Source organism: Phragmites australis, chromosome 22, assembly GCF_958298935.1.
Source record: "Phragmites australis chromosome 22, lpPhrAust1.1, whole genome shotgun sequence".
Lineage (NCBI taxonomy): Eukaryota > Viridiplantae > Streptophyta > Magnoliopsida > Poales > Poaceae > Phragmites > Phragmites australis.
In genome coordinates this window covers 22,455,658-22,479,818 of record NC_084942.1, presented here as the reverse complement: position 1 = coordinate 22,479,818, position 24,161 = coordinate 22,455,658, and the positions used below count along the sequence as shown (strand labels likewise).

General features: G+C 44.7%; 2 protein-coding genes across 2 annotated transcripts; both read left to right on the top strand.

Moving 5' to 3' along the window:
- Positions 1–1,473: 1,473 nt before the first annotated feature.
- LOC133904349 (patatin-like protein 3) lies at positions 1,474–3,277 on the top strand. The gene is made up of 2 exons (XM_062345817.1): positions 1,474–2,520; positions 2,649–3,277. Exons 1-2 carry the CDS (start codon positions 1,558–1,560, stop codon positions 3,054–3,056), a joined length of 1,371 nt encoding a protein of 456 aa, XP_062201801.1. The 5' UTR covers positions 1,474–1,557; the 3' UTR covers positions 3,057–3,277.
- A 14,224-nt stretch (positions 3,278–17,501) lies between these two features.
- On the top strand, positions 17,502–23,728 carry LOC133904973 (DEAD-box ATP-dependent RNA helicase 9-like). Its single transcript, XM_062346649.1, has 7 exons — positions 17,502–17,951; positions 19,968–20,095; positions 20,188–20,596; positions 21,982–22,080; positions 22,186–22,410; positions 22,541–22,702; positions 22,805–23,728. The coding sequence occupies exons 1-7, from the start codon at positions 17,595–17,597 to the stop codon at positions 23,249–23,251; spliced, it is 1,827 nt and encodes a 608-aa protein (XP_062202633.1). The 5' UTR covers positions 17,502–17,594; the 3' UTR covers positions 23,252–23,728.
- The last annotated feature ends 433 nt before the right edge of the window (positions 23,729–24,161 follow it).

Here is a 24,161-nt window from a genome sequence, read left to right as displayed (position 1 = left end):
ATATTTTTAAGTATTTATAAATCTTTTTAAAAAACGCATAGTCAAATTTGCTACAAAGAAAACGGAAGGAGTATATAACACAACAGTGTAATGCAAACTAACCGATTCACTTTTTGTTGTCCAATTAGGCAAGCCATAGTGTAGATGCAGCTTGAAAATTCATGTCACTACCACATCACACCGGTGCTAGATTTTCTATTTCACTGCACAGTATTTGGCATCACTCTTACTTTTTTAATCAGGGCTCACGATTGAATTGAATATCATCTTTTTTTATCTCCCATCATCTTCTCTTTCCCCTCTTATTACACTTACTTGTGGCAACACAACTCACCTTCGTCATTAGACTGTGTCCAACGGTTTTCTTTCAGGAGCTAAAATCCCTTCACGACGGGATTTTCGTTCCCTTCAGCGCTCCAACGGATTCCCTTCGCGGTTCTCGTCGCGAAAGGATTCCCAGGGTCATTCCCTCCAGCACAGGATTCTCTCTCCTTTCTCTTCGCGATTCCCCTCGAATGGAAGCTGTTGGAGATGAGAGGAAATAAAAGGAATAAAAATAGGGAAGGGAATCGGGAAGGGAACGAAATGAAGGAAATATTGTTGGGGACAGTCTTAGGCACCGAAGCTTGAACTTGCATCGATACCAGGAACTTTTTCCAGGCATCGCATGCCACAACGGCGAGCACCAATGCCAAAAGCTAAAAATAGGTTTCAGACATCAGTTAAGCCCAACCCTGAATCTAGATCCCTTGACATCGACATAACTTCTTCGCTGACGCGTGGATCCGATTCCACGTGTCAGTGACGACACGCGAAATTAGAGGATCCTCGTCCCCCTACACTATGCGTGCTCTTACTCATTCTCTAACACCATTTACTGTACAGTACAATGGCATGTTGCCTGCCGTGCTAGCTGCTGTGCAAGAATGAAACTATCGTCCATTAGAAGCTACTCTCGCCCACTGACACTCCGGATCTACTCTGGCGTAGCAGGGCAAACCCCATTGAACCGGCAAGTCAACCAGTGTCCCTCCTGACCCCAACACCCCGATCATGTCGGTCACGCGTGCCCCACGCCGCCCACACGTGCGCTCCGCTGCACACTGTCACTAACACCGGGGACCACAGTGGGAGACCCACATGTCAATCATGGAACCAAGCCTCCCACCCGTCGACGCACGATCTGACCCGTCGAGTGCGACGCTTCCCACCACATTCCCACTTCGCCCCATCCACACCGTCCGCTTCCCACCACATTCCCACTTCGCTCCATCCACACCGTCCGATCCACATCCGACGGCTGAGACACACCAAGCACGTGGGTACATGACAGCCCGTGCACGGCGCTCGCCCGTCCGTCTGCCCGCCACCCTCCTTAGGAGACGTCTTTGGCGAAACCCGCCTCTCGTAGCTGAGCCGCGCCCATCTATAAGGGGCGGCGGGGCCGGCCGTAACGCGGTAGCTGAGCGGCCGAGACATCACACCACGACCGAAAGCTCGCCACTCTCCTACTACTGCCCTTCCACCACGAGCCGGAGCCCAGGTGCAGCGAGCCCGATGGCGTCGCCGCCACTGCCGGCCGACGTGGACCTGGGCAAGCTGAGCTACGAGATCTTCTCGCTGCTCGAGAGCAAGTTCCTCTTCGGCGGGGTTGGTTCGGTGCCGGGAACGCCGGGGCGGGCGGTTCTTGGAGGAGGAGGTGGAGGAGGGGAGGGAGGGAGGGTGAGGGTGGTGGCCATTGACGGGTGCGGGCCGGGGCCCGGGGACGCGTTGCTTGCGGCGGCGGCGCTGGCGAGGCTGGAGGCCGCGCTGAGGGCGCGGGCGGGGGACCCCGACGCGCGCGTCGCGGACTTCTTTGACGCCGCGGCGGGGACGGGGGCCGGGGGCGTGCTGGCGGCGATGCTGTTCTTGAAGGGGGAGGATGGGAGGGCGAGGTACACGGCGGCGGACGCGCTGGCGTTCGTGGCGGCGAGCCTGGGGAAGGGCGGGTGGGGCGGGGGTGCGGGTGGCGGCGGGCGCCGCAGCTGGTGGACGGCGCTGTTCCGGCGCGGGGAGAAGTCGCCGCTGCGGCGGGTGTTCGGGGACGCGACGCTCAGGGACACTGTGGCGCCGCTGCTGGTGCCCTGCTACGACCTCGCGACCGCGGCGCCGTTCCTCTTCTCCCGCGCCGACGCCATCGAGAGCGACAGCTTCGACTTCCGCCTCCGCGACGTCTGCGCGGCCACCTGCGCCGTCGGGGCCGCGGCCGCCGCCGTCCGGTCGTTGGACGGTCGCACGGCCATCGCCGCGGCATCCGGGGGCGTGGCCGCCATGGGCAACCCCACCGCCGCCGCCATCACACACGTGCTCCACAACAAACAGGAGTTCCCCCTCGCCGCCGGCGTCGATGACCTCCTCGTCGTGTCCATCGGCTCCGGATCCTCTGCCGCCCCCACCGCCGGCTGGCGAACGCCGATCCCCCAGCGCTCGCCATCGCCGGCGGAGATGGTCCGCCTCACCGCCGAGGGCGTCGCCGACATGGTAACAACCAAACTACCTCCCTGAACTTCTAATCAATCCCATCCTTCCATCTATCATCATACGGCTACCGTCGAGCCTTTTCATCGTTTAACCGCGGCAAAAAAAAAAATGTACCGCCCTCTCCGCAGGTCGACCAAGCAGTGGCCATGGCGTTCGGGCACACGTGCGGGCGCAACTACGTTCGCATCCAAGCGGCGTCCCCGGCGTGCTCCGGGAAGGCGCTGAGCTCGCTGGACGCGAAGAAGGCGGTGGCGGTGGCCGACGGCATGCTGACGCAGCGGAACGTGGAGGCGGAGCTCTTCCGCGGGCGGCGGCTGTCGGAGAAGTCGAACCGTGAGAAGCTGGACGCGTTCGCAGCGGAGCTTGTGAAGGAGCACGAGCGGCGGGCCCGCAGTCCGGGCCTCGCCAACGTGGTCATCAAGCAGGCGGCCACGCCGCGGCTGTCGTCGGCCACCACCGCCTCCTCCGCCACCGCCACCGGCCGGACCGTGTCCACCATGCCGTCGCCGGCGTCGCAGAGCTCCTGCCGTTGCTAGCCACCGTGGTCGCCGGAGAGGACCGCACGTCCGTTCTAAGTTTTGTACATTCCGTCGACAGAGGAAAGGGGCCTGTGCTTCTTCCTTTGTTTCTTTTTTTTTTTTTTTTTTCCCACTGACACGTGGGGCAGCCCGTGGACGAGCTTGAACTAAGTTATGCGATTAGTGATTAGTAACTTATATCTGAATGGAGAAAAGTGCAATATTCATCGAGTTTCAAATGCACCAACCAGTTTTTTTTTTTCCAAAAAAATGGGTGTTGTACCCTTGCTCATGCCGGGGATCGAACCTGGATCGCGAGTTTGGGCGCCCCTCTTGCGCCTCGACAATCACAATCTAATTTGTATTGGGTAAGATGCAACAACCAATTTAGCCAATATAGCTTACCAAAGTCAATCATATATATTTCTTAAACCCTTTTCATGAAAAAGTAGATGTAATGTTTTCTAAAATTTAATTTCCCCTTTTTTCCCTCCAAACAAGTACTGTATAGATTTGAATGGAAGAAACTCGTCTTAGTCTTGATGGTCCGTTAGTTGGATGTTAGTGGAGTACTTGCCTCTCGATTGGTATGTGAAAACTCTCATTTGCTACTCCGTAGTTTAGCCTCCTTTCTCCCAACAGTACTCATGTACTGCACCGATAAATTCATGGATTCCCTTTATTTTGTTTGTGGATTGCTTTAATTTCAAGAGAGGGGAAAAAGAGAGAAAGGAAATATGAGACTTGAAGGCTGTATAAAGCTGCTGCGAGTAGCTTCTGATATGAGCATGAGATAATTCCTCGAGCTTTCTTGCGTTCAGATCATGTATGTCTACAACTGCATTTTGAAAGACACTTATTTCTTTTCTAGATTTGGATGGTATTAGTTAGGAGCCATAACAAAAATTGTTGCTGGATTTAGTAAAGAATCTCGTAAGACTGGATTCCATAGCATAGCGCAGTGCAGCACGACACAACCATAAAATGGCCAAGTGGTATGAAAAACCGAAAGTATTTGTGCTTAATTTGGTTCAGCCATGAGTTGGTCTAAATTTGGCACGAAAATGAACCAGAGAGCATACATAATTTGGTGAATGTTGTACAACTGCTTCGGCCAAAATTTGACAACCAGAGGTAGATGCAGAGGCACCGAAACCATAGACCAGCTGAAACCACCAAACTGTCAGCGAATACGTTTATGCTTCTCCAGGTCTGCCTGCAACCCAGCATCTGCACTGTATCTCAGGATATAAGTAATGTTTGGTTGGTTATATGGAGTTGAATTGAATGAGATAGTTCTAGATGTATAGGATGATTTTAGATGAAATAGTCAAGTAGAATGTTTGATTCGATGTATGAAACGGTATACGAGAGTATTTGGTTGGATGTATGAATGTGTTTATTTGCTAAAAAGATACACACTATATATTTATAATTTAAATTTTTTATAATATGATAATTTTATTAAGTGCACGTAATTACATGAGCGACAGATACAAGATCGTTTAGCTAATTTTACTCTATGAGATGATTCAATATCTTGATATAATATTTCTGAATACGTATCACTTATTCTGCACAAGTTAGTACCGTTTATTCAATCAAACACATATACAATAATATATCTTGTATCATCCGTACATAAACCATTCTGTACATAGAAGCAGACCCTACCAAACGGAGCAGGCTCCATGCATCTCGCGGCGCTCGCTCTATTGCAGATGCTCGTCCCGTCCTCCGTACTCACTCACTTCAATTTTTACCGCGACAGATATGCTACTCCAACTCCTACCGCTGCTGCTACACAGGTAAATAAAATCTCGACTGAAGAAGAAGCTGATGGCTCCTGGCAAAGTCCACAGCTGCGACGACTCTGCCACTGTCAGAGAAGAAGATTTTCAGATAATGGGAAAAAAGTCCAGCTCTTTTATATCATGTGATACCATACATCTACGTTTTATTATTATATCATCTTAACTCATAGCTAAATAGTGAAAAAAAATACAACCATAAAATATCATATAAATGTAAATCATCATCACATAGTCTAGTTCTAAACTACCATCTATTTTTAACGAAGAGCTTCATAGCCATCACATCCGGTGATTGGCATATCACACTTATATTTTGTCTCTCGCTCTCCTGCTGCATCAGTTTCTAGAATCTCAATCAATAAGTATTCAGCTAAAGTGCATGTATAAAAAAGATAATTGTTTTCTCATCAAAGACAACATCATTACGATATAACTAAATTATCAAGAAAAAGGACAGCCACCTAACCAGAATTCCTTTCTTTTTACTTGCTCCTAAGTCACATAGCCAACGATCCATAATATAGTGTATATCTCTAGATTTGTTAATGCCTAGAACTATTCTGACTATCTGCTATAGTGAGTTAGCAAAATGACACCTAAAAATAGATGTTAAATATTTTCATTGTAGTTGCAAAAGCTGTATTTGATACTATCATTCTAGTTTCCTGTGGCCAAATTATCTTTAGTCAAAACTACTCAACTTCTTAAATACCATAAGAAAATCTTTATTTTGAATAGAGGCTTAAATTTCCACAACAATTTGTTTAGAAACATAATGGGCTTATGGACCAAAAAATTCATTCGCATATACTATCTCCGTCCTCTTTTATTTGTCATTTAAGACATCGATACGGTCTCCAATAAATACGTTTAACCATTAATTTTGATAAGTATCTCTTGGTAAAAATTAATAAAAATTAGGTAATGTTAAAGTATTTTTCATGACAAATTCATTACTATTATTTTTATATATCAAATTCTAATACTTTTTATATATTAGTGGTCCATTTTTTAAAAGTTTAATTACATGTATTTTAAGATGATACTTCCTCTGATTGCAAATATAGGTCATTTTAGCCTCCTCAACTATTCTCTAAATATAAGTCATTCTCAAATTTCTATACAATTTTTTCTCTTTTATTCCCTTTTTATCCTTATTTAATAAATGCTATCACTCTCACAAATTTATTAGTTATCTTTTTCAATACAGAATAAATAAGGAGCAACAAGATCATTTGATCTATTTTCTTAATCCTTATGTATAAATCTAAAATGATCTACATTTGTAATCAAGGGAGTATTTATTTAAAAACAAATATAGTAGTACCTATTTGAATAGAAAGGAGGTTAAGGAACAAGCACGCCAGAGATCTCACGGCGCCCAATTACCAACGCCTGGATCGTAGTATTTGGTTGCGTTTTTCACTGCCTCCGAGCAGCTGAAAGCTGTCACCGCGGCCCTCGGAAGCGGTGACCATGCATGGGGCTCTTTTACCGGGGCCTTCATTGCTCAGCTTCGGCTCCGTGGGAATTTGGGACCCGAGAATAGGCTAACGATTTCATTAACCGGCCGTTAAAGTAATCATTTACCAGGTAGTAATTAGGTCAGGCTCGAGTTTTGACGTCCAGGTTTCACTTTCACGCCGAGTTTAAACTTGGGTTCAATTCAACTCTTCCCAGCGTAAGTACGTAATTTACGAACGCGTCCTGGTGCTGCTTAGCTTAAATTTACATCTGCGTTAGAGGCGGCAGGTGGTAATTAAGTGAGTGAGGTTTGTGCTGTTGGTGTGCTTAATTTAATTACCTGTTCATGTCAACGAGGTTACACCTCCCGTCGTCCTCCGTGCGTGCAGAGCTTCATTCATGGCGGCTCGGCGGAGTAAACACCTGCAGCAGCTCCAGATCTGGCCGGCGAAGGGGAAGGTGACCGCTGTTCATGGAAACCTGCGATCGAGACGACGTGCCTTGGGACCAATCAATGAAGTCAATGAAGCTGCCATGCCGTGCCTTGCGTTCGTGCACACCGGTCGTCAGATCCCTGCCGAATTCATATATTAAAAAATTAAAATCATTCGTACTTCATCCTTGTGATATCATCTGATTAACAACATCTTTGCACACTTGCACTGGAAGGTATCTTACATGATTAACCTACAATTAAAATGATTAACCTCCTGCTGTTCAATTTGACCACTTTGTTGTGGGATGAATATATAGATCAAACGTGACAACTGACAAGCGAGCAGCGTCTTATTTGTACACTTGCACTGGACGAGGGGCTAACAGGAGCTACACATCTGTTACTCACCAGAATGAGACTTCCATCCAACATTCACCGGCGCACGACGACCGGCACTGAACTCTCTCGAATGCATACTTCATGGTGTTGTTGTGCAGGTTCGAGACTGTACTCCTCGCCGCCAGTTTCACAGCGCAAAGATACGCCCGGATGGCTCTTTATATTTTCATCCGCCGGATTAGATTGGAATAGTAAATATAGGTACCTAACTACTACCTACTTTAATGGTAAATGTAGTTTATTGTAGCCTTCTCAACTAGTATTCTCTAAATATAAGTTATTCTCGAACTTCTATATTTTTTTTTTCTCTTTTATTCTCTTCTTGTCATTGTTTAATAAATACTATCACTCTCACAGATAAATAATTTATCTTTTCCAATACAGAATAAATAAAAAGTAACAAGATCATTTAATCTACTTTCTTAATCTTTATACATAAATCTAAAATAATCTATATTTATAATCGAAGAGAGTATTTAATTGAAAATTATATACATCTACAGGATCAAGATGGACCAAATCTGGGTAACCAATCACACCAGAGCTCTTGATCAATCTATATGTATACTAATATAAAAAACGCAAGTTTAGTTGAAACTTTTGATCAAGACATCAATCATTTGGCGAATGGTCCAGATCTTGCATGTGTCCCTCCATAATTTATGCTGATTGGATCCACCCAACATATTGATTACACCATACCAATCAATTGATTTTCTTTTTTCAAAAAAGTGTCAGCAACCTAAATATTTGAAAAAAAAAATTCAAAAAAGTAACAAGAAATTTTGTAATTCGTCAAATAAGGATATGACGACCAAATCGCTCTATGATTTTGATACGAACGGGATAAAAAGGTTTTGATCACAAAATGGTAAAAAAAAAAAGAAAGAAAGAAGAGCTTGACAGCTCCAATATATGTCGTGTACATGTATCGTCGATCGACATGATGCTACTCCTACTGGCTGGTCGACAGTACAACTAGTAGCCGGTAGCAAGTAGCTATTGCAATACCAGCATGCATCTCGAACGATCGGTAGCTATTGCAATACCCGTACGTATCCATGCCATGTCTTCTCGTACGTATAGGCGGCGGTTAATGAAGAAAGAGCTGGGCGTTAATGCAGCATCGACGCCAGCGTACAAACGTGCCATCGCGTCGATCGACCGTACGTAGCGCTACTATTAGGGAAATGCAACCACTAATACACACGGTCGGAAGGAAATTTTATAGAACGAAAGGTTCTTTACGTGATTCTGATCTGTATCATTATTTTTTTATTTAATAGCTGTTATGTGTAACTAAGAGAAAGGAGGAGATACGTGGTATTAAAAAAAAATCTTTCTGTAATATCGGATCTTATAAAATTTTCTTTCTACGTAGCATATCTAGACCGAGACAAGTACACAATGACTGCACTATAAAGTATAGTCGGTCTCTGTCAACTGTTGAGTACTGTCACTATGGTACTCCCTCTATTCCTTTTAACTCCCTGTCGTTTCAAACATCGACACAATCTCCTATCTATGATACATCCCACTACTATAAAAATTATTTTTAAAGACATGTGGTATAAGACTTTAAACTTGAGATCTCATATATCTTATATATCAGTCCTTAAATTAAGTACTACTTGATACGCATATACAGTATAACAGTTATAGTATTATAGCCAAGCTTCGTACATAAATATTAAGGTTCAGAGTATAAAAGGTTTACAAATTATACAGTATATTACAAACCTGCTCGAACGGTCAACAAAATACAGCAGAAAGTAAGGACTCATCGCCACAAGCAACTAGGGAACACACGCGACTTCTACGACTACTTTTCATCCCTGCATGCACCTCCAGTGAAGTCGGCATCTTCTTCCTCATCTGAATGACAGCAAGAATGAGTATGGAATGTACTTAGCAAGCCTTATACTACTTCAAAATATTGATAAAAGCATAAAAGGGTAATTCAAGGATAAAGCTTTACGGTTTTAGTTAACGCAAAGTAGTTTTATGCAAATATTCCATTATATCATCTATTATTGATCTTAAATAATTTGAATAGTTCAAAAACAAGATAACAATCTATATCTTAGGGTTTTTTAGTCTTAGAAGGGGCTACACATCACTCCGTAGTCTCTATCATCATATCTGATGTACCTCTAGTACCACACAATTCCTGGCCGATTGAGCCAGTAATCTCATCACATGGACATATAGTCCACACACTCACTCATCAAAACGCACGCACCCTGAGTCTAGTCATCAGGGTTACTGATTTCGCATATCCATGATCGCGGATATGGCTATTCGAATATATTTACACTCTGCAAATGTTGTACACTGTATCCACATGATATGCTCAGTATTCAACCGTTGTAGGCGGATGAGCGAATTATACCAAGACATTCCAATCATCTTTCCTATCGGACTTCTCTACAAGATTTACCCATAAATACCAAAGGCCATGTATTGAAGGCCAACCCTCTTTTTAAGCCTAGGTCTATTCTAGCAACCTTCAAACAGAAGAACAAATGGTCTCTTGACTGCTCGCTACTCTCAGTCTCCTAATATGATGCACAACTTAGTCTAGTGAAAGAGAAGTCAAGTCCTGCTCATTCAGGACATATGGTTGCACAAGGGTGGCTAAGCATGATGGCGCAATGACTCGGTCCTTAAACGGTCAGGGCAGATGTTTTCTGAAAATGAATATCACATAGGTAACTCAAGCCTCCATGAGCATCCTCGCACAGAGTACTACTCCACCTACCTCTGCCAAAACAATTTTCACCTATTTTTACACATCCTCTTCCATATCCCACATAATATCAATGATTTCACAACCACTATGGAATTCACAACCATTAAGGATTCATGGTTTATAAGTTATCATTAATAATAGTAAATCTTATCTCTGATGAGAGGTGTTTTAAAATCGACGTCTCCGAGGAGCATATTCAATTCTAAGCATGCTAGATATCAATGCGTCATCTGTTATTAATATAGATAACAACAGTTAAATTCAGGGGTGATATGTATTCTGATGATAACAATTAAGGCATGATAATTGTTTGATAGGATTAACTAGTATAAGTAATTAAAAATCACAATATATAGTGCATGTGATAATAAGTTCAATTTTTAGTTGATCATGTATTATTTGAAAACATAGGTTTAATATGATCAAGGAGATAGGACTTGCCTTCTCCAAAGTCTTCTTCAAGATCTTGGTTGTAGTCAGGATCTTCCTCGCTCTTGACGTTTCCCGCACAGCACTCACAGAATTCTGGCGGTTCTACAATTGTGACTACGATCATCAACGGGCTATACTAGTGAATAATCAAATAATACTAAATGGAAAGCCAAATGAGCTCTAATAGATAAAACACAGTGATGGATAGATAGATCTCGAATTTAGATGAATTTTAATGAAAGAATCGTGAAATCGGAGCCAGAACAGAGAAGTTATGGCTCCCGAAAGATTGAATCTAAAATTAATTGAGAAAATACGAAATGACATTATTCATGAGTGGGGCCCACTGGTGGGACCCACTGAACAGTAACTAGGGACTACATGAACAGTAACCTGGTGGGGCCCACATGAGCAGTACTCGGTTGGGTTGAAATGAGCTTGGATTGAGCCTGGTCTGGGCTTGGATGGGCTAGGCCAGGTTTTGACTGCATAGTACTAAGCTACACAGTACTTGGCCTGCTCAGGTTGGGCTGACTGGTTAGCGGGCTATGGAGCTGGGAAGGCTCATTGGGGTGCGGCCTTTGGGTGGCTAGGCCGGCCTAGCAGGCCGGTGACGCGCGGGACTGACGCGCCTTGCTAGGCTGGGCTGCGTGACGCGCAAGCGGCCTAGCCACGCGGGGGTGCGGAGTGCGGTGACAAAGGGGGAAACGACACGCGACGAGCAATTACGGCGAAGACTCGCAGGTGAGCTCATCGGAATCGCGTTCCCGCCGGAGTTCCATGATGGGAAGCTAACGCCGGTGACCTAGGCACTATGGAGAACTTGGCTAGGGGCATATCGATGATGGTCCATGGCTGGAGCGGCACTAAACGGCAGCCGGAACAAACACTGGTGGTGCAAGAAAATTGGGCAGCACCCCCTTAGTCTACGTGTGATCTCCCTACAAGAAAAAGGGGCCTAAGGCTCTCTGGACTACACGACATGATGGTTGGACCACACACGGAGGATTATGCACACCGGTGGTGAGCTATTGCACGGCGATGGAGCAAGAACCACGGCTGCACGTGGCTACGTGTGAGAAGAAAGCAAGGGGATGGCTACATCTAACTAGGAAGGTTTGTGAGGGGCCTGAGATGCTCACAGAGAGCAAGAAGGATGAGATGTTGGTCGGCGATTGGGGAGCGACGGTGTAGTAGCGGCAGAGTGGCTCGACATCTGGTGCGGGCGGCCTCTTATCGGGCTTCTGGTCGACGGAGAGTGGTACAGGGATGACGACAGCTTCTTGGTGTTCCTCGGCAGCACGCGGGTGGCTGATCGGTGATGGCGAGCTATAGTGGTGTGTAATGGCAGCGGTGGGATGGGAAAACGAGGAAATGGGGATCGGGCTGCTCTATTTATACAGGGGAAGAGAGCTACAGAGAGGTGGTGGGTGCGTCGCGTTGTCCCTGAGGAATAGGACGATGACCTGCAGGGATGTTTCCCATGACATGGTGGCACTGCGCCCGCCATGCACACGGATTATGGAAGTCGTGGGTGGCAGACGCTTAGGCTGCGTACGGGAGAGAACGGAGAGAGAGAGCGGAGAGAGAGAGGAGAGAGAGCGAAAACGCGGGCAAGTTGCCGAGCATTCAATGCGGTGGCCGGATATTTCCTGGGGAGGAGGCGGCTGTCGCGGTGGCGAGTGGCGTGGTGACGTGCTAGAGGAGGAAGGAGAGAGCATGGGCGGGCGATTGACGGATGGCCGACACGTGGACGACCATGCGCGCGAGGGCGCCGACGAGTGGGGAGATGGCAAGCGTGCGAGAGCTGGACCGACAGCGCAATGACGGCCCAAGTGCGGGAGAAGGAAAGGGGGAGAGGAGCCGGGCTAGCTGGGCTATGCGAAGAGAGAGAGAGAGAGAGAGAGAGAGAGAGAGAGAGAGATTGGGCCCGGGAGGGAAAACGAAAAAGGAAAGGGGTTTGGGTTTAATATAAATTCAAATTGAGACATTTGAATTGTGATTTGGATTTAGATCTTGAGACTTTGAAGATGATTTTAACCAAAAGATTTGAATTCAATTTGAATTTAAGCTAAGTAGAATCTAAGAATAGATTTGAATTGAGAGACATTTAATTTCAAATCTCTACACAGTGAACCATAAAAACCATAAACCAATGCATATGAACTAATTTAATGCAAGGATTATTTTAGAGATAACACTAGTGCATTTTAGAAATAACTCTAGTGCATCTTGAAATACCTAGTCAACTTAATACCTTTGAATATGTATTTTTCTTAATTTTAGTTGGCTTAATTAATCAAAAAAATATTAATTTGCGGTGGAATTTGCAATTAACTAGTATGCTAAAACTCATGATGTTACCGGTGATGACCCATTTCCAAGACATTTAGCCCACCCTTCTTTGGTCGAAAGCCTATGTAAATGGACTATTTTGAACTACAAATCTATTACCAGAGACAATTCACTTAAGGAACCGTCTGTGAAAATAGATTTTCACAGACAGACCGTTTAAAGAACCACCTGTAAAAATAGGTTTTCACAAGAGATTCCTTAAATAGATCGTCTGTGATAATTGGTCCTCGAATCAATATTTTTTGCTTTAAAAAAATGATTTTTTCCCCGACTAGACACCCCTAGTGGCCGTGTCATCATAGGCCACTACCTTATCATCTTTCTTCTTCTTGAGAAGATAGTGGGGGTCTTTGATCTTCTTCTTCTTGATCTTGTTGGAGATGTTGGAGTTGTTAATATTCTTTTTCTTCTTCTTCTTCTTGAGTTACTTGCATTAATAGTATTTATGGTAACAATTGCATATGTACTCCTTTTGATCTATTATGTTTAAAACTTTAACTAATTATCTAGACACATAAATGGCTTTAAATAAAAAAAAATCAACTACAAAGTTGTAGATCTTGTCGAGAACTACAAGTTTTATATAGTGTTTATCACTATCCGATTTCGTATAAAAAAATTATAATTTTTTTAAAATAAATTGTCATGGTTATAATTTTTATATAATGTTTGTCCCTATCCGACTTCGTACGAAAAAGTTATGAATTTTTTAAAATAAATTATTATTTATTACTAGAGGTAGTTCACATAAGTAACCGTATCTGAAAATATAAACCTTTTTGGTAATACGATGATTAACACATACGATTCATACATGAAAATGACTTTTATACATATGGTTTTTTATGTTACCCGTCTCTGAAAATCTCGCAATCAATTTATCATATGAGCCATCCGTAGAAAAACACATTGTATATTTTGAAAAATAGTTTTTATAATTTATATATATGTATTAAAATTGCTGTTATGCGGCAAACTTTTTTTTATAAATGACCAAAATACATTTAAAACAAATCTATTTAAGAATGAATGGAGCATCTATTAGAGCCCCACCTTTTAGATTTGAGCGAAATCCCGCCATGCCACGAAGCCCCGCACTCGAAAGTCGAAAGCTACCAAAGCTTGGGCGATTTAAATTTAACCCTGAAGAATTTTAACCTGTCCGCCGGCCCGAGCTGAACAAAGGAAAGAGAAGAGTAGTCACGCTTGCCCCCATGAAAGGGAGAAAAAGGGTAAAGCTGCGAGCTGAGGACAATGGAGGAAAAAGAAATTAGCAAAAAGTGTTAAATGCTGCTAATGTCCTCCATCAGTCCTGTCATGGCCTTTGCCTTTCATGATTACTATAGGTACAGTAAAATGCATTAGGTGTAGGTACAGTAAAATGCATTAGGTCTAACCTGAGCTGATTTCATGATGGATGCATAGATTAGTGTGCTACAGTGGCACCACAGTAGTGTGCTACAGTACCAGAACGGACGTACACCAAGCCAGATTAATGTTGCTACAGTAAATATGATTAGCTAATACGTACCACTGTAGCACAGGCTTATTTTACTGTGCAAACGGTGATCTCTGTATTAATCCATCGTTAATGCAGAGGATCCGGTCCGAGTACTAACACCTAGCTAGAGATCCATTACGCAAGGCAAAAAGCTTGAGCATCTGTTGCTAACTAAAAAATAAACTAGCCTTGCAAGAACTACTCATGATGCATCTTTTTTTACCTACCCCTTTTGGTTCTTCTCTTCTCCATGTGGTTCTTCTCTTTTCCTCGGAGTTTTCTTTCTGCAGTATCTTCATCCACGTGCATGGTTTCGAAGAATTCAGTGGTCCACGATGAGCTTTTGGTGATTGCCACTTTACCTGAAATTCAGAGGTACCCATTGGGCCAACAAGATGGAGACGAACCTATTCTATGCATGCGCTGTTTCAACCCTCCCTGACTTTATCTGATTCATGCTACGTACGTACGCCCATGTGTTAATTCGGTGGCTCAAAAAGTTTCATACGAAAACAAATCAAGCGGCGATCGAAGTGCAGTGACATGCATGCTTCTGCTCATCAACTACTCAAGGATCGATCCTTGATTGGTACTGCAAGAACAATCTTCAGCTCCAGCTGCATGCATGCATGGACAATTGGACACAACTGAAGAAGACGATGATCAGTGGTAGTACCAGCGGCATAATGACTGAAGTCTGAATGAATGAATGATTGGCGTCTTTCTGGTTCTTGCACAAACGCACGGATCGTCCTGCCGGGAAAAAAGGGCGCCTCCGGGTTTCAAACCGCTTGGAAACCGATCAACGGCGAGCTGGCGGCACCAACGTGGCTGATCATGCAATGCAGTCGGCCAAGAAAAAAGAAGGCCACCAGTCAAGTCTACTACTGCAGAAGTACTTTCAGTGGACCTGAAGACTGAATTTGGTGCCAATTTGCAAAAGTTAGAACTGAATTTTCCAAGCATGCGAATTCCAAAGGCCAAAGCCACATATTCCTTCACCTCCTTTTGAGACGAAGAAAATAGCATATGATAGCGACGATCCATCTCATCCTCCATGCTTTGCATTCTTCAGTCTTGTCTGTATGAAAATGCTCCATCGCTACTAGCACTGGTAGGTCCTGCTTTCCAGGTTAAAGTCGCCGATCAAGACGGCAAGAATTCGAAACTGGAGCACTACTCCGGTTTCTGACACGGAATGGAACGTCGCTGCTTCAGTCTCCATGTCTGAAATTGGAGCGCTGCTGGTCAGTAGCAGCAGCAGTTGGCGGTAAAGGACAAGCATGGAAAGGAGAGCCAGATCGGCTGTCGAACAAGATCCTTCGCCTTTGGAACCATCCACCTTGCAAAGCGACGCAGCTGGATTGGGTCTGATTGGCTTCTGTGTCCGGCATTGTTTGAATTGAGGGCACGTTTGGATTCACAACCAGCTTCGTCCTGCTAATTTCTGGACATTGACCGTGTGCTGAGGGAGCATTTGGATGGATGTCGATTATTGGCTCGTCTATGCCCTCACGCCAATGCCCAGTTCATTTCCACGTCCACACGCCACTGAAATGACAGCGGCCAAATGCTCCGCTAATTTTTTTTTGGCAAGCCAACGGTTTGATGTGGCTAGCCTGGGTATCATCCAAACACAACATAAAGCTCGTTCAGGCAGCCAAGGCGCCAATGATTGGTTGGATTGGACATTTTGGAACTGGAAATGGGGGTAAAGTCCAAAGAAGGGCTTGCTCACTTGCAAAATTTGTATGCTTGTCAGAATTCCAGTACACATTTTTGTAAAGAAAAATCTGTACACAAGTCGTCTTAGTTTCCTCAACTCTTTCCTAAACAGGGAACACACTGATAGCGCGGTGGTCCGTTCGCTGGTGAGCGAAGGAGCGGTCAGGAGTTTGATCCTGGCCTTGCACCGGGGTTGTGCTCCCGTGAGAGTTTTCTTCTGATCAACCTCAAACGCCTATAGACCATAATAAGAACATCACGTGCACGTCGCTTACAGAGTCAAAGGTTTCGTGGATCTCTTCAACAGACGTGTGTATATAAATTGTAGATCTATGGGTGTGTGTAGAGTATAGTATGAGTTCAGATACTACAACTTGTACCCATTGTTGAGGCCGAAAAAAATCTACCCTAAACAAGAGTTGTACTATGACGTACTATTTATGCTACACTATATAGTTTTATAAACTGTTGTGTGTAGTCAACTTTTTAAGTTGTACCTGCGACCATGGATGAGAAATCCGATGGGTGAGAGAGACGCAGTGAAGTTGTACTCGCAGGCAGAGCAGAATGTACTACACGAAGAATGGTTGGACTATAGCGCAAACTCATTGTTGATGTTTTCAGTTTTTATTGCCCTTGAGAGGATGTTGGGATTTCCAGTTTCAATACTATCATGTGAAATTTTCCTTCTTTTTTTAAATCTATACGGTATAAAATATAAGTTGGTTCTCGTGTTATCTCTTCTCTCCATTCTCTTTTTATCTAATAAAAACTCTTAAAATTTGAATGTTACCCATTTTTGCTATCCACACTCGTCCTCCAGTTTCTCCACCTCGTTACTCGCTACATATATGTGACCCGATTTACTAATAAAAAGAAATAAAAAAATTAAGAGGGAAATTACCGGATAATCCCTTCTTTTTTTATATATTGACTTTGTGCCTGATGTCACCATGTTCAATGTTTATGTTTTCGTTGATCTGCACGGTCACTTAGGTCCTGTTTGCTTGGATTTTTGTTGGCTTCTGCTTCTCAGAAGTCAGAAGTCAGAAGCTCAAACAAATAGCATGCTTTTACTGATTTTTAGCTATGGTTTCATGCTTTTTTCAAAAGCAAGCTTATAGAGAAACAACAGCTTATAAAAGTGCAAACAAACAGCGCCTTGAAATGATCGGTGCAACAATTCCTCGTATTCCATGAAATGGCCCAATAGACCACATTTGTAACTAGAATGGCCCATATCAAGCCCATATCCAACAGGCCCAAACAAGCAAATATAAGCCTATTGCCGGCTTACTTTTCCTCCAAGCAATACTTCAGCATCCGTACTTCCCCAACCACCTCTACCCCACTGCTACTGACATCCTGGCCCCACGCATTCCTTCCCCACATGTCATTTTCCAGTCACCGCATGGCCCACGCAGGCCTTCACAACCGCACCAACTCACCATGTACCCCGCGCGGCGAGCCTAGAAAGCATCTCCGCGTCACTGACTTGTGGGACCATGACCTGTGTGGACGCTGGTCCCCACATGTCAGTTTCTCAGGTAGGGATGCCAGACCACAGAAATATTTGTGCCCTGCGCCTATTAACCCATTCCCTTCTCCCCTCACAAAACCCTAAACCCTAGCCGCCGCCACCGCCATCGCCGTCGCTCCAGCAGCAGCAGCAGCAGCCATGTACTCCGTTCTCAACCGCGCGGCGCCTCTCCGGAAGCGCGCCGTATCCGCCCTCGCGGCTGCGCTCCTCCAGCAGCAGCCGGCGGCGTTGGGGGCGGCCCCGCGGCCGCTTGCCGCGGCGACGGCGTGGTTCCACTCGTCGCCGGCGTGGCTGGGGTTCCGTGAGACGAGGGCTGCCGCGGCGGCGGCGCGCCCCGAGTTCGCGGTCGATGATGGGCCATTCTTCGAGGAGGAGAAGAAGGCGGCGGGCGCCGGCGCCGGGGGGGAGGGGCTGGAGGTGGACAAGCTAGGTATCTCGCCCAAGATCGTGGAGAGGCTCGCCAAGAAGGGCATCACCAAGCTGTTCCCCATCCAGGTAATGAGGACCGGTGGATCGTTGCCGTTCTTTCGATCGAAGAACAATCGAATGCCCGTAGAGTCACCTGCTCGCTGCAAAAGTTGATTCCTTTTTTTATATTGGTGGTTTGATTAGATAGTAGCAACCGTATACGAAGCTGTTTCGAATGTTCTCTGGAGATACAATTCATACATATGACATCGATGTGTGATTACTGCTTATTAATACTAAACTGTTTAATAATAGTACTAAAGTTGCTTTCTTTTGCTTGAGTTCAACAGAACAAGTGTTATTCATAATGGTTCTATTGAACCGAATTTGACTGCTCTTGTGCAGTTGTACATAGACCAATCAAAGAGTAGCTCTGATACGTCGATGTTGTCATAGCCCAAAATTGCACCTTTCTGGTCATTATGGTTTCACTTTGTGTGACTACATCAGATGATTTGATGAAATGTTAAAATTACTGGTGTTCTTTATAGGGTTTAGGTGCTAAAATGCCAATGATAGATTAATTGTTTGCAATTTCCATGGATCTCAGATATATGAGGAAAAAATGTGTGTTTTTTATTGATACCGAATGGACATAGTTGATTGCCAATTAATTTTATGTATTGCAAGATACTCCCTCCCCTCAACAAAGAGTGTCTAGGGATGGCAACGGGTCGGGTCAGGGCCGGGTGGAGCAAAACCACATCCAACCCGAAACCCACAAGACCTAACCTGACCCAATCCCGAAAAGCCAAACGGGTGGAAAATGAAACCCGAACCTGCACCCATCGGGCACCCGTCGAGTTTCAGGTGCCCGTCGGGTCAGGGTGCCTCGTTGACTGGGTGGCGGCGGGAGGCCGGGCGGGGGCGCGAAAGGGGCGACGAGGCCGTCGGGCGGTGCTATCGGGTGTCAGGGAGGCCGGGGAGGAGTGGCACGGCTGTCGGGCGTCGAGGAGGAGCGGCGCCGGCGCGGCAGCGTGGAGAGGCGGACCGGTGGAGGGGCGGCGGCCGAGCGGGGAGGCGGGGAGTCTGGGGTGGGGAGGCGGACATGGGGCGGCGGCCGGGCAGGGAGGCCGGCTAGGAGGGGCGGCGACCGGGCAGGGATGCCCGACGCCGGGCCACCGGGGTGGGGTCTGTGGGGAGCAGGGGATGCGGAGGGGACGAGGGGTGGGGAGGCCGGGGTTGAATGGCCTGAGGCCTAAGGGGGAATTGGGCTGGGTGGGAAGCCGGGTTAGAATGAATTTCGGGTGACTCGATGGGACCCTGCGGGTGCAAAATGAAACCCAAGCCCAACCCGACCCGGTTTGGGTACCTGACCCGACGGACCCGTCGGTGGAAAATGAAATCCAGACCCGAACCCGTCGGGTGTAGAACCCACATACCCGGACCCATAGGTCCAATTGTCATGCCTAAGAGTGTCGTTTTGGACATTGACACGATCACTAATACACTACTTTGACCACTAATTACTAGTACAAAATTTATGCAAAATATAGCAAAGTTGTATTATTTTGAAACTACTTTTCAAGAAAAATCCAGCTATGCCATTTTCAAAGGTTCGATCGGAATATTCAAAGGTTCAAAGTTTACACGTGTTGACTGCACACAACCCAAAATAGCACTCTTGTGTGACTGGAGGGAGTAGTCTGTAGCCTAGCAACGCACTGACAAAATAAACTAGAGCTTGCATCGACATAATATTGTTCAACGCTCAAATTAACTGTTGTGTTGATACTGTTCTGCACTTAAATTAATTGCTTTGTATCTAACTTTGTATAACCACACATGGGTCGGCTTATTGAGAGCAATCTTGTATAGATATTAAATTGACTTGAATACATGATGCAAGAGCAGCAATACAAAGCTTTTATAACACTGCTTCTTGAGTGAATGGTCGCTTGAAGTATCTGCATGTTATTGACTACTTTTGCATGTTTTTCCTGGTATTTGTGTACTTCACTTACGGCTTACCTAATAACATCATACGTGAGTTGTTCATGTTTTGAATTTTAAACTTTGCCTTCTATTTTGCTACCTGTACAGAGAGCTGTCCTTGAGCCAGCAATGCAAGGAAGGGACTTAGTTGGTCGTGCCAAAACTGGAACGGGGAAAACTTTGGCGTTTGGTATCCCCATATTGGATGCAATTATCCGTCACAATGAGAAGTACAAGTAAGCTTTGTTTTAAAACATTATGTACATGCTATTTTTTTTCCATTTCTTTTGGTTCCCTCATGTTGTATTTAACTTTTATTGATTCACAGACCTGGAAAGTTACCCATGGCTATTGTTTTGGCGCCAACTAGAGAACTTGCAAAACAAGTTGAGAGGGAATTCCTCGAGTGTTCCTCCTTGGAAACAATCTGTGTATATGGAGGCACTCCAATTAGCCAGCAAATGAGGAAACTTAATTATGGTGTTGATGTGGTCATCGGGACACCTGGAAGGGTGATTGATTTGCTAAAAAGAGGTGCTCTGAGTTTGTCAGAGATCCGATTTGTTGTTCTTGATGAAGCCGACCAGATGTTGTCAGTGGGATTTGATCAAGATGTTGAGACAATTTTGCAGAGAGTGCCTCCGCAACGTCAAACATTGATGTTCTCTGCAACAATGCCAACTTGGATACGAAAACTCACACAGAAGTACCTCAAAAATCCTGTTACAGTTGACCTTGTGAGTTCAACTTGTAGTGTTACTTCTGTTTTACACACATTTAATGCCAAACTTCATAACTTGAATTTCACTGCATAAGTTGTGAACCATATATTCTGTCTGTATGCTCTAGTAACTTTTTTGAACTACTAGGAACTAAATCAGCCAAAATGACTGTTTTGTTTGATGTTTTCCCATGTTCGCAAGTGCCACTAGGTTCTTGCTCATACTGAATCTATCTTTTTTTATTGCTACATCTGGTCTAAAATTAGAAGTATTAGGCCGCGCCGATTTCGCGGCCTCTCGGTGTGGCCACGTCTCTCTTATTTTTCGAGCCGTCTGATGTGATGTGTGCGGTGCAGCCGATTTTGCGGCCTCTCGGTGTGGCCACGTCTCTCTTATTTTCCGAGCCGTCTGATGTGATGTGTGCGGTGCAGATATATGATTACAATTTCTGTATACTTGCAAACGCAACTTTCTGAAGGACAACACTCTGCCTGTTCATAATTTGTAGTGTTCTTCCTCACAAGGCAACGTTGGTTCACCTCACATTAATTTCAGTCTATTCATAATTTGTAGTGTTCTTCCTAACATACTTTTAGCTGATCTATTAGATATACTTGGCCTCTCGGTGTGGTCACGTCACTCTTATTTTTCGAGCTATCTGGCAGCCATTTTTTTACTGGACGATGTGACTTAACACAATGAATCTGGCAACCTGCAACTTTCTATGAGCTATAGCTGTCAAACTTTACAGTTGTTGATGACATAGCGTTTGACATATCTTTAGTAGTACTCCTAGTGTTTTCAAGAATGCATGCAGTTGAACTTTCAAACCTTTGTCCGTTACTATGTATAGAAGTATTTGGATTTGTCATACAAAATTTATATCGATAGATTCATCATAAAGATACTTCGAGTCCATTTAGATTTTACTAATGTTTGCAACATATGCTAATAAATTGTAATGGGTTAAAGATGTGCGTTGGGAAACAATTGAATGGCCTAAATGACAAGTCGATCAGACCAGAGCTAAAACAGATATGGAAAATTGTTCTATTGGTGTCAGTAGCCACAGTAGCAAATGCCTACAATCCTTTTGCTTAATTCTTGTAGTAAAAATAATTAAAGGTTTCGTCTTGACCTGATAAAGACCAATGTTCGGGAAAGTAGCATGTTGAATTGGTCTTAGCATGATATTTTCTGCGATGTTGGTACTTCCCCTAAAGTATAATAGTTGCTGTTAACCACCTCACTAACTGTAATGCAGTAAATAGGGTCGATTGCTGCACATAGTTTCCTCTTTGATGAGTTATTTCATTATAAGCAAATTGTCCTATATGACCTTCCATTAAGAAATTATTTGCTAATACATGGAATCAATTTACATGGTTTTTCTTTCGTAGGTGGGTGAGGATGACCAGAAGCTGGCTGAAGGAATTAGCCTGTATTCTATCTCTTCAGAGAATCGTGAGAAACCAGCTGTCCTTGGACAACTGATTAAGGTTAATATAGATTAGATTTCTATTATCTTTGTGTCATAGCAACTTAAATTGTTCCCCAGTGATATCTGGTTTTTATTACCATTAGTAATCTATTCATTCATGCAGGAACATGCTAAAGGTGGTAAGTGCATTGTGTTCACGCAAACAAAAAGGGATGCTGATCGATTGTCACACACCATGGGTCGAAGTTTCCAGTGCGAGGCTCTTCATGGGGATATCACACAAGCCCAAAGAGAGAGAACACTTGCAGGATTTCGTGATGGGCAGTTTAATATTTTGGTTGCCACTGATGTTGCTGCTCGTGGATTGGATATCCCAAATGTAGATCTGGTTCGTGCTTTCCCCCTTCTTTTCAGTTCTTTCCTTCATTTGTATTTTAATCACTGTTTTTCACACATGGGTAACAGCCCTTTTGTACCGACTTATGTTGAACTTTTGTTGACTGGTTCTCCTTGTTCAGGTGATACATTTTGAATTGCCAAACTCTTCAGAGTTATTTGTTCACAGGTCTGGCCGAACTGGCCGTGCAGGAAAGAAGGGTACTGCAATTGTGCTGTACAACTATCAACAAAATAGATCTATTCGGGTTATTGAGAATGATGTTGGATGCAAGTTTACAGAGGCGAGTGCTTGTTGTTTGCATCATGCAATGCCTGAGTACTGCACTTGTTTTGTATGCTTTTTTTATTGCATTATGCTCATGTGGTTTTCCATTTTCTCCCAGCTTCCAAAAATTAATGTTGAGGGATCCGACTTGATGGGTAGTGGCTTTGATTCCTTCGGGGGTGGAGGAGGATTTGGTCGTGAAGGGTATGGAGGGTCGAACCATGGGCGCTCACGGAGTTTTGGTGGACGTGGTGGCTTTGGCAACTCTTCAGGCCGAAGCGGTGGGTTTGGTGGATCAGGTGGTGGTGGTGGGTTTGGTCGTTCAAGCGGTGGATATGGTGACTCAGGATTCAGCCGTTCAGGCGGTGGTGGTGATGGTGGATTCGGTGATTCTGGATTTGGTCGCTCAAGCGGTGGATTTGGTGACTCAGGGTTCGGTCGTTCAGGTGGTGGGTCCAGCTCAGGTCGGTTTGGTGGTGGTTTGGGTAGTTCTGGCTCAGGCGGTTTTGGCAGCTTTGGCGACAAGAACTCTGGACGATCTGGTGGATTTGGCAACTCGTCTTAGTCTCTCAACATCTGAACTAGGGCAAAAGCAATAACTGCTACTCTACTGAATGAATATCAGATTCAGCTGGGGTCGTTCTGATATGACCATGGGTATCAGAAGAGATAATCGCATTGCATAATCCATTGTTTGCTCTCTCTGAAAGCGTTACAAGGCTGAACTTTTGAGTACAAACAGCATGCTTATCCTTGTGGGTGCAGAGGGAATAATCAAAAGTCTGCAAGAAATTATCACGAGTCTTATTTCTTTTTTGCCCCCTTATTTTCTCGTTTTTGCTCCTGCAAACTTAATCTAGCTAGTCATACCTGTAAAATATGCAGAGGGTCTTTTGCCGATTATAGGCATATCGTTTTTGGTAGTAACTCTACTGTATGATGATTTGGTACCTTGTAGGCCCAGTTGACCAGAATGTTGGTCTGTAGAAGCTTAATATTATATCCCCTAAATGCTTGGCCTTTATTTGCGCCCCGACTTTAAGTGAAGTTTTCTCATCCAAACTGATGTTGCAGTGTTGGTGTCGTTGTGCTAGCCTGTGGCATTGCCTGATATACTTTACCTTCCTTCTGAGTAGAGATGTTGTAACAGCCTGCTGGAGATGTGGAAAAACTGAGGTGAGCATAGTTCCAAGCCTAAAGTAACGCTGGCATGTAGACAGACATATGTTGCCATCAGCATGCATCCTTACATAACTGAGCTAGAAGATAATCGGAGGCAACATAGGTAGAGTATCTTGTTTAATAGAGTACTTATCACCATGCCATCCAAAAGGAAGAACATCCAGCAAATCTAGTGTCCTGGAACAGTAGATGATAGATCCATTCTGCATGACAAGGACTGCATCGCATCGCATCGAATGCTTCTTGTTAATTGTGCCGGCATGCTTCTTGCTCGATGGCGATCTTCCATCAGC